Below are 13,211 nucleotides of genomic sequence, written 5' to 3'. Positions count from 1 at the left end.
GGTTTAATAGACTGAAGTGATATCAGAAGAATCTCATCAACAACTTAAAATTCTCACTTTCATATTCTGTCATATCTTATTAATCTCATGTCACTTTCTCTGTGCATAAACTATGAAGACTGAGAGAATATGGTGATCATAGGATTTCTCTGTCTCTCCCTTCTCTGTCTTTATGCCAATCAGCGTTTAATGTGGTGTTTAATTCAGACTTGTGTTGTATTGGACGTGACACAGAAATGTTACAGCTCTGATTGATATAGTGACTGTTATATAAAAGTGGCCATGGTGCTCATGTAGACCATATGTTGAATTTCCATCAGTCTAATATAAACACGTGCATGACTGACAAGTGGTTTATTATTGTTATTATTATTATTATTATTATTATTATTATTATTATTATTATTATTATTATTATTATTATTATTATCATTTCTATTATTATTATTATTATTTATTGGTGAAACAAAGACGTTTTTCTTCTTTTCTTTTTTTTTTGTTTGTTTTACTTATTTTCTCTGATAGATAGTAACGGCATGTCCATTCAGATGCATTCTCTGAAAGCTGCAATGTGGTGATTTGTCCTCCAGGGGGCTCTGTTTCTTTGCTCTGCCTCTCTGGCTCCGTGTCAGGGCTGGGTGCTTGCCAGTGGTAGTAATGTGGTGGTAAGAGCTGGGTGAGTCATTGGTTTACAGCACACATGGTGAACCTCTAGGTGTCACCCATTATCTAGCTGTTAAGGCAACAGAGAAGGGAGGTGTCTCCATCAAATCCAAAACCAAACTCTCACTGCGTCTGCATGTCTCTTCACAACAGCTATTTCCATCTGCTTCCACAGCACATTTCTCCCATCAGCAACCACATATCCAAGTCTGATCCTTTTGTTTTGAGAATTGGAGTGACTCTGAGATTGCTGACAGAATGCAGAGCCACTCTGTGTGTTTTGTTTTTTTTTTCTGGGCTGAGACAACAATCTTGCCTGTGTCAAGTTATTTAGTGTTTGTGGAAATGCTTCAAAAGCTTTCTCGTGTGAGCAGGAGCGCGTGGTACAAAATTTCAAACACTAACAAGAACCGAATTTGCTGATGTGAAGATGAAGACTGATGATGGGTTTAGTGAAGGATAAACCCAGCTGTGCTTTTTATCCACACTGTTTTCATAGACTTTGCAACCTTTTCGAGTTTATAGTGAACGTCATAATCTGCAGCACTGACCAGATCATTTTCAGTAAACAGTCTTAGTCTTAGACTTTAAAAAAAATGGCTATTACAAGTTCACGTCTTTTTTAGATATGCAGTTTACAAAGATTTAAAACAGAGAAAAACACAAAATCCTGATGTTTGAGGAGCCAGAACCAGTGAATATTCACTTTTTTTTCCAGAAATGTAGGAAACAATGAGCTAATTATCTAAACTGCATTCATTTTCTGTTGATTAATCAGTTGGTTCATCGGCTGTAAATTAATTCTTCCCCCGTACAACATTCTGTCTTCAGTAGTGTTGTGCTGAAACATTGGTCTGAGCTGTAACATTACACTATTTACTCTGAGCTGTAACCTACTGTCTATGGAATAAAGTACATGTTTTTAAATTCATTAAATAGTTGCACAGAATTTATGCACTGTTATAAAGTACATAAAATACTGGAACCTCCAAAAACTCAAATATAAACCACAGACTGAGTAAAGTTTGTATATTATTGTTTTTATTTACGTACCCTCCCATTCCCCACAACAGGCCACAAAGACAACTGTCTATTAATTCATTAATATATTCATGTATACATAGCATAGTGACAACTAAAAAAAAAATCACAATACAAAAGACAATTTAAATACGTAGAATGTCGATCGCATGTCAAAGTCTTGATTCAAGGTTTTTGTACTTAACATGCATTCAAAATATAAAAATAGACTTCTGATTAAGTTTATATACACTTTTTTTTATAAATATAAGTATACAAATGTATTTTTAAAATACAAAGATAAATATCGTCACATAGTGTACATTGTGTACCAAAACAGCAATTACAAACAATTTTTTGGATATTTAGCATTCACAAAACACAATTATTACATTAGAAATGCAACTTTAACGACAATTCCGGCTTTTTTTGTCTTTGTTTCTCATTTCAGGAACTTTTTTTTTTTTGGCACCCACAATCCCTCGCTTTAATTCTGAAGGTAAAAGGAAGCAGTCAGTGGGTGGTAAATAAATAAAGAGAATAAAAAAAAAAAACAGGAAGTCTAGCTCTGCCGGACATCCTGTAAGAGTTTGTTGATCTCAGCCACCAGCTCGCTGGCATCCACCAGCTCATGGCGGCTGTCGCTGCGTTTGCCCTGAAGGTGGCTGAGCACAGAGTCAAAATCGTCTTCCTCGTAATTCTCTGGGATCTCCTCCATGGCAGGCAGCCACTTGGAGGAAGGCCCGGGGAGCGGCACTGGTACTGGCACAGGAGCTGGGGAAGGCTGCATCAGAGTGGGGCTGACCAGCGCCGTGAGCACAGGGTTATTGTGGGGTTTAGGGGTGTGGCCCGTGTTCTGAGGGCTGTTTTTGGGTGCCTGTGAGCCCTTGTGGCTGCTGCTCTGAGAGCCTAGCTTGGTGCTGGGTTTCAGGGTGTGGTAGCTGCCGCTCTGGTGGTGGCCAGATGGGCCGATGCTGCTTCCCGGGTTCTGGAAGTGGGTGTTGGCAGCCCAGGCTGCCACGCCCTGCTGGTGGACAGAGGGGTTGGGCTTGCCAGGCAGATGGCCCCTCCTGCGATCTAATGATCCAGTCATGGGTACACCCATCCCGCTCAGGCTAGTTCCTTTCTGGTTCTCGTTGACTTGGACGTACGAGTCCAGACCCTGGGGTAGCAGTCTCTGGAACACGCTGCTCATCTCTGACAGTAGTGACGTGGTCCCACACAGGTCTTCATCTCTGTCCTCACCCCCACCGTCCCCTCCCCTTTCTTCTTCTTCCCCATCCTCACCACCCAGGTCCTTGCCGAAGGTGGAGAAGCTTTGATTCCGGGCAGTCCCGGTGTCAGTGCAGGGCTGTGGGGTCTTTTCCTGTGAGATGTCAGTAGCTTGGCGGGCTTCTTCCCCTGGGATGTAGAGATTGCTGCGGTAGTCAGAGGAGGATGAGGCTGGGGAGGCCAGGGGCGGCATCCAGCACTGATCTGAGTGACCCAGGACACGACACTCCTCCGTGCAGAGCCTCATAGCTGGAAAGAAAGACAGACACAGACACAGACACATGAGTAATCAGGAATCCTGAGCTGCTCATATAGTCACTGTACACAGAACTGAGTAGAGCCGGCCATCAAACCTCAGGTCCTTTTTAACAGCAACTGAAATGTGTCTGTAGCACTGAGTATTAACAGCTGCGCAGTACTGAAATGTGGCATTGAAGATCTGGCCAGATTCTTAATCTCCTTTCCTTCTTTGATCAGAAATTTCCCCGACTTCAATCAAAATTCTGCCGATTTCATTTCACTCAGGCAAAGATCTTTGCTTGTGACCATTTAATACCAATATTACATAACTGACCCAGGCCTAGTAACTGGAATAGAAAAGAGAACATCAAAGTAAAAACAAAGCTGCAAATAACTACTATTTTTTAGGAGTTAGAAGAGAGTATGTAGAGCATTATATTTAATAATCATATAGTGTTCACATAAGATGAATCTTGTAGATAATACTAAAAGAGATCCCTTTCTTTGTGCGTGAACCATACATTTTATCACGAAATCAAAGAGAGGTAAAGAACACTCTTGACAGTTGAGTCTTTCTCCATCCTGCCTACCTTTCCTCAGGTGTTTTTTTTGCTGCACTGTCTCTGGAAACACCGTGGAAATGTGCCCTAATTAGTCTGAAAGGCTCTCTGCAGGAGCACTGCCTGCTACCTTCCAATGTATTTACCACGAAGAGACAATTCAGCAAGGCCGATCAATGCCTATTACCCATTCAAAATAACTCCTCCTCTAAAAGCCCTGCATTTTTCCCTTTCAAGTCTCCCTTTTCAATATTAAATCTTCAAATAGAAAATCTCTGAAGAATAAATTAGACAAATCAAATATGCCAACTTAAAGCCTTCATTAAAGGAGTGCAGCGCTTTTCAGTCGTGCTATTGAGGGACTTCATTATCCCCTCATTAACATGAAAGGAACATTTATAATACATCTTACAGCAGATGAAAAGTGCATTTGGATGCACTGGAAGGGAAAAAAAAAACAGTGCGGGGGCAGCAGCAGATTGGGTGCCCTGCTAATGAAAGGGTAAAAATGAAAGATTTAACCCAACTGATTTGTGTGCACAAATGAAAAAAAAAAAATAAATTAAATTTAAAAAAATAAAGAGCCAAACATTAACTGAAAGCCTGCCTGTCTGTCTGTCTGACTGACTGCTGTGTCAGTTCAGCTGACTTACTGACTGATTCATTTGCCAGTGAATTATCTGGCTGGTTCATTTGAAGCTCAGGACTGCATGGCTTGCTGCCGATAATGTGTTTGTTTACTTCAGAGCTTTTATTTTACTGGATTTTATCAGAAAACAAGGCCTACTTTTATCCCTGATAAGAAGCAGCGGGAGGGCGCTGTTATCCACTGATCAGAGAGAAAGACCAGGAGAGTTGGCAGGGTAATCTAGACTAGACTGAGGACAGCAATGTGAGGACATATTTAAAATAATTTCATATTGTAGTTCCATAAAGTTTGTGCACTTTTAAGAGAAAGATTAAAACAAGAATGGAGGCAGTAGAACCTGAGTTGTCCAGACAAAAACACTGGATCCTACACTTCCCATAATGCAACCTGTTAGCATCTTTTGCGCGACACTTTCTGTCTGGCAAGTGTCCATTTCCTTGCACTGAGTAGTAGTCCTCACAACTAGTTATCTGACATGGACATGTAAAATAAATGGAGTGCTCTTTTAACCCATTTAGAATGAAAATAAAAGGTAGCTTTCATGTGCAGTCCATGTCGTCCCTCACCCCTGCCTGTATGTGACAACACTGTTTACTCCTCATTCATTATGCTAAAAGAATGAGGTCAGGCTCGACCGTGAGGATATTTTTAACCAATGTCCAGGTTATCATAAACAAACTGCTCTCAGTGCTCTGACCATCTGTACACCAGTGTCTGTGGATAGGAGGTCACTTCTGTGTGTAACACTGACAAAGGACCTTGGACCAAGGAGACCTTGTACATTTTGGTTGGTCTTAAAATTGTCCTTCACATTGCTTAAACATGTCCTCAATTTCAGATTTGACACAATTTTGTGTGCTTACACGGATAACAACCCACAGTGGACTCTTCGAAGGTCTTTTGGTCAGGGTCCTGGACCCCTGTGCCATAAAGGCTCCGAAACACAGATTTGTAAAAGGAGCCATGGTAGCTGTTTCTGCTGGTTAAACTAAGCCCCACCCTGGCTCCAGGTCTAAACACTATTAATCTTCTCTCCATTCTCTCAGAGTGCAAACAAACAAGTTTCAACAAGTTTCCCAAAAGTCACACTATTCTCCTAAAAAACAAAATCTGATTAAGGAGTACAGAGCACTTATAAAATTCTTGCTGTTTCAGAGAATTTCATATTTTATTAAAGATTTCTTCAAGCATTTGAGTTCATGCATCTAGATTAACCATAAACAAAGAGTTTCTACCTCCTCCTCCCTTTGAGCAAGGAGGGCTACCATTTCCAGCCATAATGACAGGGCACCAACTAAACGCTGTTCGAAATCATCTATGCTGCAGTGGACACGGGGGCGGGAGGCGTAGTGAACATACAGAAGGAGAAAGGTGAGCTTTGAGATGTAATTATGCTCTTCAGGGAGCGCAACTAGGAGCCGACTCCATAGCAACTACTCGTCACATGGCAATTAAATGCCTCCTTTCTATCAGAGGAGCACGAGAGCTTCGTTTTGGACGGCTGAAAGTGAAGGCTTGAAGGTGAGAAAAGGAGAGCCACTAACGAGCACAGCTCCTCCACAAAGCTATAAAGAAAGGAAGAGGAGGGAGGAGGGAGGAGGTGTTAGTGATGAGACTGTCTGCCCGTCTGGGTCAACTTTAATTGGGATGTAGCTCAAATGCGGTGTCGAGCGATGGCTGTGTGGGAAGCTGGCTGGAAAGAAGTGGGAGCTCTGGGAGGAGAGGGATGATGTGATAAAAGAAGATGCTGCAGCTTGCAACCTGTGTGACGTTAGCTAAGACAGGCTGAGAGACAGAGGAATTTTAGAATGTGTGACCGGGTGTTTCCAACTCAGCTACTCTGTGAATCCTGCCAGATATCTGACGCTGGGTGGGTAGAATATATCGAAGTCAGCAGGGTCAATCAATGTTCAACAAGTGTTCAAAGTTCTTCCTTGTTAACTTGACTGTGGAGAGAATGGAGGATCAGTCGAGCTATCTAGAGAGAAATACCCAGAACTTGTGACAGTGACAGTGAGCGTGTACAATATCATTCACAAACCTCCAAGGCCAGTGCACATGCAGCCAGTTGGTAAAAACACAGAACAAAAGAGGCATGCCAAAACTTCTGAAGCTCTGTTTTGATAATGGGCCAGGTGTGGCAATTGCTTTGTCTTAACCCAGAGTTTCTTAACCTGTTCTGAGGTCATTAAATGCTCATGGTCCCAGCAAAAGACTTGTCCCTTGGAAGTAATTTTATAGAAAAAAATTATAGTTTTGGATGATTTTTAAGGCTGTCTTTGTACAATACTCATTTGCCCTGAGGTACGCTGAGTTATTGGTCACTGGGTCTGTAGAGATCCCTTTCTAGATTGACTCCACTGTAAGAGATGGGAGACAAAATTCACAGTTCTCATTCTGTGGTAGTTCTACTTAAGTTCAGCTGTAGAAAGGTCTCAGTATGCTGAGTAATATCAAATGTGTTAATTTCTTTTTATACAAAACTTCTCCTTTAAGTCTGGGGAGCCACTAAGGCAGAATTTTGTATCAAACTCATAAGACAGTAACTTCAGTGGATATCCACTTGATTTGTGTAACTCAGAGTGCTGAAGCTTCATATTGGTTTTGCCAGAAGCTTGGAATCCATTATTCCACAGAAAAGAAAAAAAAAATTTGTCCCCATCTCTTACACTGTGCTATAAAGGGATCACTTCAGGGTGAATGACTGCAGGAACCAAAAACCCTTTCAAAATACAGCTTGTAAGAATTATAAAAAAAAATTCAAAACAAATTCTTTAAGATCTGTCATTCAAAACTATTCATTTATTCCTTATTATTAGTACTATATATTAAGCACATCATTTAAACATCCAGCACAATCTTGTGCTCATCAGGTGACCCCTAGATGGGGTTGCAACCCCATTGTTGAGAAACTCTGGTTTAACCCAGCTGAACCTTATTTAAAGATTCAAGACAGAATTTGGGCCCATGTCTGACATGAGTTAATGACCTGTGTTTATTGGCCATGTAGTGATGTGGATGGAATAACTAATTAGACTGAACGCACATACCTTGTTAACTGTGAATCTTTTAGAAGTGAATGATTAGTTGGTTACAGTAAGGGAGGCAGGGGGATGATGGGATATGAAAGGAGGGTTATGGGGTGTGGTGGATGGTGGGCCAGGGGTGTACCTGCATGCGTTCTGTGCTGGCCATCGGGGGCATATATCTCAGTAAAGCCCTCACCAAGGAGCCTATCCATGGGTGACTCCCTGCCAGGTTCGTAGTCGCTGTCCCCGGCCTCGCTGTCTCCACGGCCGCTGTCCTTCAGGCTAAACTTGTCCATCTCATTCAGGGCATATCTGCACAGAGACAGACAGAGATTTGATACATTTCTCACCGAGGACTGACTAATCAGTGACAATAATATTATCAAATGGTTATGAGAACGCCGTGCTACTGATGGATAATAAGGTGCACAGCGAGGCAGAGAGCATGCTGCAGAAGGGGTTTTACATAAAATTATGCAAATGTGAAGTTATTGAGCATACAGTTTGACTCTAAACCAAAAAGCTACTGGATATGGATGTAAGGGGCTGTGTGAAAGTACTGACACCAGACAAAATTATGTGGAAATGTCTTATCCTGATATAGATACATATAGAGGTGTACAAAAGAGTATACCTTACTTCTGTCAAAGTCTGACAACACGGGCTTTAGAAGCATCATTTTGCATGTACATTACCTGTAACTCCTGGTGTATTTGTTGCCTCTGAAGCTTGGTCGTGGCTGGTACTGACCCTGATGGAGCATGGACAGAAGCTGTGAGACTTGCTACAATCCCAAGAGAACAAAAAAAAAGACAAAAAAGAAATAAAAAGACAAAAATAAAAGGAAAAAATGAAGAGGGAAAAAATGAATGGAATCAAACAAGCAAGGCCACAAGACAATGTTGGGTAGGGGAGTGGGGGGTGGGGTAGTATTGTGGGGAGAGGGTAGGTGTGTGTGTGTGGGGGGGGGGGGGGTAGCATGACTTTGCGACTTGCTCCTGAATGTGATGGTCAAACAAAAACATGACATGAAAGGCTGGAGGTAACAGAATATGGGAGCCAGGGATAAATTCAGAGCAAATACTGAATATAAGACAAAAAAAAACCTGCATAGTACATGGTTTTGGAAGAAAATACTACAAGTGGTTTATCTTCTGGCTCTAAAAGACGCATAAGTGATTCTTAAAATCAAACAAAGCTGTATAATTACACTACTTTTAATAAAAAAAGGCAGTCATGACAGATAATCTAGGTTTAAATAAAGAACTAAAACCATGAAAGAAACTGAAATCTCATTTTCTTACCTCTACAGGAGGTGTGGCGTGGGCTAGCTCCAGGGCAAAATTCTCTGGCACATGATTGGATGAGATGGTGACAAGGCTGTTGAGAGACTGGCGGCTATGATGGCTCTGCCTGCTCCCCAGGGTGCCCCTCTCAGGTGTCGGGGAGGCTGAGGGGGAGCGTGGGTGTGCCCGGACAGGCAGAGTTCCATTGACGGTTGGGACCAGGGTGATGTCTGCCTTGTGGATCTGCCTGGCAGGCTTCTTAGGGTGATTCTGGTAGCTGTTTTCTGCCACACGGCAGTTGTAGTTGTGTCTCGGGTCTTTCTTCTCACGGCTGCAGCGGGCAGTTGCGAACATCACCATCACGATAAGCAGCAGAGCGCAAACAGCACCCAGAGAGATGATGACAATGAGGGAGAGATCCAGTGAGGCTTGGCTTGAGCCGGTGGGGTAGAGAGGGGGGAGGATGTCCATGTTCTCCTGCAGGGAGAGCCTGAAGAGGGCTGCTGTGGACAACCGACTGGTGCCCCTGTCCTGCACTTCTACCTTGATCTCCATCACGTCCCGAGGAGCCTGCTCTAGGCTGGCATTGGTTCTGAGTTCACATCGCCGGGCATCCATCACAAACAGCCCATCCTCATTGCCACCAACAATGGCACAGCTCACCTCTCCATTGGCACCAGCATCACGGTCTGTGATTTTAAGTGCAGTGATCAGCTGACCCGGTGATGCATACTTCCACACCAGAAGTTCAGCAGTGTGATTTTGGAGAGAGGGGGAGTGGATGATGGGTGGGTTGTCATTTTCATCCAAAACAGTCAGAAGGATGGTGGTGTTTGCTGACAGTGCAGGGTTTCCCCCATCACGTGCCTGAACAGTGAAGGCAATTCTGCTGACATCTTCATGGTCAAAGCTGCGTAGGGCGTAAATGGCACCATTAGAGGGGTCAATGGTGACGTAGGTGGAGATGGGGCTCCCTTGGACCAGGGTATCTATAATGTTGTAGGTGACCTGGCCATTGGTCCCCAAATCTGGATCTGAAGCCACCACGGTCATCAGGTAGGCTCCTGGAGAGTTGTTCTCTGATTTAAAGACCTCATAGTGGCTCTTCTCAAACCGTGGAGGATTGTCATTTTCATCCAGAACCTGAACGGTGAAATGTTTGATGGTTGAGAGGCTGGGGGAACCCCTGTCCTCAGCTATGACCGTCAGACTGTACTCTGATCTCTTCTCCCTGTCCAACGAGATGTTGGTGAGGATCATGTAGTTCTTCTCGTAGGTCTTCTGGAGTCTGAAGTGGCCGTGGCCGTGCAGCCTGCACACCACCTCACCATTGGGCCCTGCATCGCTGTCATCAACACGCACCAGAGCTATGAAGGTGTCCACAGGAGCCCCCTCTGAAATGTAGGCCACTTCCTCTTTGCCAGGCGTCATCAGGTTGATGTTTATCTCAGGTTTGTTGTCATTTACATCCACCACTTTCACCACAATTTTGCAAAGTCCAGGGATGGAGTTAGGGCCCAAGTCCTGAGCCTGGACATCCAGCTCATAAGAAGCAGTGGTTTCATAGTCCACCTTCTTAATAAGAGTAATGTGGCCATTTTCTGGGTTTATCTTAAATGTTTCCAAGATCTTTGGTGGGACATGACTGCTGAAAGAGTAGACTATTTTCCCATTAGTGCCCTCGTCTGGATCTGTGGCATTTAAATCAATGATTAGAGTCCCAAGGGGAGAGTTTTCCAGCAGATTGATGATATAAGCCTGCTCATCAAAGGCTGGGCTGTTGTCGTTGGAATCTGAAATACTGATCTTGAGTAGAGTGGAACCAGACTTGGGGGGCACACCATTATCCGAGGCTGTGAGCTGCAGCTGGTAGCTGGACTGAACCTCCCGATCCAGCTCCCTCATCACCACCAGCTCTGCGTACTTGGCCCCGTCCGTCCTGGTTCTCACATCAATTTTAAAGAAGTTATTGGGTGTCAGGGAGTAGGTGTGCAAAGAGTTCTCTCCGACGTCCGCATCCACTGCGCCGTCCAGCGGGATGCGCGTCCCCACGGATGCGCTCTCGGAGATCTCAATGGGCACAATGGCGCGGGAGAAGTGCGGGGAGTTGTCGTTGATGTCCAGCACTTCCACCTCCACATGGAACAGCTGCAGGTACTCAGTCGGGAGCGTGACCACATCGAATTCAATCGAGCAGTTCAAGTTTTTCTCACAAAGCTTCTCACGGTCGATTTTGGTGCCAATGCTGATTTCCCCGTCCTCCTCCCGGACAGACAGGAACGGCGTACTCCCTCGTTGCATAGCGCGGAACCGAAAGGTCAAGGAACTCGGCAGTTTGGATAAAACTCCGGCTACGTCCTCCTTTAACCGTGCAATAACCGTGCCTACTTTCTGCTCCTCATAAACTTTATATTTCAAAGTCTTACCAGTGGCGCCATGCATAACCGCGACCAAAAGCAGTAGTTTGAGTAGTGCAGGAGAAAAAATATTTCCTTTGGTTTGGATCATTTTTGCCCCCATCTTCTGTGCGCAATATTTGGTGATTACTTCCACAGAGGAGAAAAAAATCGGGGGGGAGGAGGAGGGTAAATATCTTCTCAGAAGTGTGGCATGTTGAATCCTCCGCAGCTGCTCACTATCCGCAAGAAACTCCGCAAAAAAAAAAAATAGATTAAATAATTACAATAATAATAAATAAATAAATGGATGAATATACAACTAAATTGTCCTTATTTCGCCAAAGAATAGAACCCAGTCACACCGCCGCGCTTTCCTTGTGTCTTTTATAAATCCACATATGCCCGTCGTCTCCTGTGCGTGCGCCCCAGTGGATGAGTGAGAGTGTATGTCTTGGCGAAGAAGGGGCGCAGCCTTCTCCCTGTCTGTGTGCGCAAGAGTAAGAGAGTGAGAGAGAGAGAGACCGAGAGAGAATGGAGCCTGTGTGAAGTGTGTGTCTGTGTGTGTGCGCACGTCTGTGTGTGCCTCTGTGTGTGTACGTGTCCTGCTCCCTACGCTCTGCTCTGTCGCCGCTCCAGTCTCTCTCTCCGCCCGCCCAGCACCCAAACTGCGTCTCCTCCACACAAAACACTCCTCGAATTCTCCCCCACCTCTTCCACCCCCCCACCCCCTTAAATCACCAGAATGGCCTCCTTTAAGCAGCACAGGAGGGACTATTGACGGTAGACCCGTCTCTCTCCCCCACCTCCCTCCCCAGCACAGAAGATTCCCCAGCATTAAAAAAAAGTGTGCCACAACAATGGGGCAGAGGAGGAAGTGTTTTGAGCTCAGCCACTTTTAACATCACCACGCTCTGACCCGCGGCAGACTTACATTGTTATGACTGCAATTCACAACGTGTGCCAACTCGGGTCCTTTGTCATGTGTGCGTAAAACGCGCCTTCACAGTAATAATACCAATAGGAAAGAAAACATGTTCATCACTTTTTGGTCGTAATGTGAGCAGGGAGCGCACTTTTAAAACCAAGCTTATTTAAAATATTCCTGTAATATCAACACACCGTTTTCGTGATACCCATAAGCAAAATCACAGATAGCTTGCAAAATTGTATCATGTGATTATCCTTCTTATTGCCATAAATTCCTTTCTGGGGCTTATTGCTTTTCATTCCAACTCTATCCTTTCTCTGCTCTTCATGCGCACTGGGCGCGCAATAACGCACGAAATCCTTTTTTTTTTCTGATTCTGATGCCACTAAATCCCGACCCACCTGTCTGCCAGATACACGAGCAGGTTCATTTAACTCTGGGTTGGAGAGGTCTGAAGCTGAATATGCCCGTGAGTCACTGTGATGTTGTGACTGAGGAGGACACACGACACAAAAAGCCTTTCCTCCCGCAGGTCAGTTTACCCACAGCAAAATGTGAAATTCTTCCACATTTCTGCCGAAACTCCTTCAGTTATTTACACTTTGCAGCAAATAGCTCACATCTTTCCATTTACATGTGATGCAACAAAATACATTCTCACAAACTCTGGGGTTGAGGAATGGCCAGTGCTTTGTCATCCACCCAGCTGACCCCCACGTGTGCTCTTTTCATAAACCTCCTCCCCCCTCTTGCTGCATAATAATGATTTATGGAACCCTACATCTCCTGATCCCACCAAATTACCATCCTGCATGCTCAATGTGTCGCTCAGAGAGCAAACAACTGGACAAGCTGAGCTTTATGAGAGCAGCACCAAGCCATCTGGCCGGGGCCACAGACAACCCAAACCTACAATTACCATCTATTCAGACTCGGCCCACCCCCCCCACCCTCACCCCCTCCCCAAGAAACACCAAGTGAGAATTAGCTCCAGCTCCTGTCAGATAAAATCTAATATCCTCCTCATATTGCTGTAGAAAAAACTGACTTCATGTATGAGTTTACCATTCAGTAGTAATCAGAGGCAATCAGCGCATTTTGGATTGGCTTTATGTGGACGTGTCATAGCTGCTGATATGTTCCAGTGGAGGAGAAAAGCAGAGGG

At 44.3% G+C, this 13,211-nt stretch overlaps 1 protein-coding gene across 3 annotated transcripts; it reads right to left on the bottom strand.

The window, feature by feature from the left end:
* Window positions 1–1,682: 1,682 nt before the first annotated feature.
* Window positions 1,683–11,613, bottom strand: pcdh18b (protocadherin 18b). 3 transcript variants are annotated; one of them, XM_041048812.1, is made up of 4 exons: window positions 8,738–11,613; window positions 8,129–8,217; window positions 7,576–7,745; window positions 1,683–3,204 (listed from the first exon to the last, which is right to left on the bottom strand). In XM_041048812.1, exons 1-4 carry the CDS (start codon window positions 11,237–11,239, stop codon window positions 2,246–2,248), a joined length of 3,720 nt encoding a protein of 1,239 aa, XP_040904746.1. In that variant the 5' UTR covers window positions 11,240–11,613; the 3' UTR covers window positions 1,683–2,245. The 3 variants fall into 3 exon arrangements, with proteins under 3 accessions (XP_040904746.1, XP_040904748.1, XP_040904747.1); XM_041048814.1 differs by having other exon boundaries at window positions 7,630–7,745; XM_041048813.1 differs by having other exon boundaries at window positions 8,129–8,184.
* Between the last annotated feature and the right edge of the window lie 1,598 nt (window positions 11,614–13,211).

This window comes from Toxotes jaculatrix, chromosome 10 (assembly GCF_017976425.1).
Source record: "Toxotes jaculatrix isolate fToxJac2 chromosome 10, fToxJac2.pri, whole genome shotgun sequence".
NCBI classification, from domain to species: Eukaryota; Metazoa; Chordata; class Actinopteri; family Toxotidae; genus Toxotes; species Toxotes jaculatrix.
This window is presented reverse-complemented; position numbering and strand designations above follow the sequence as displayed.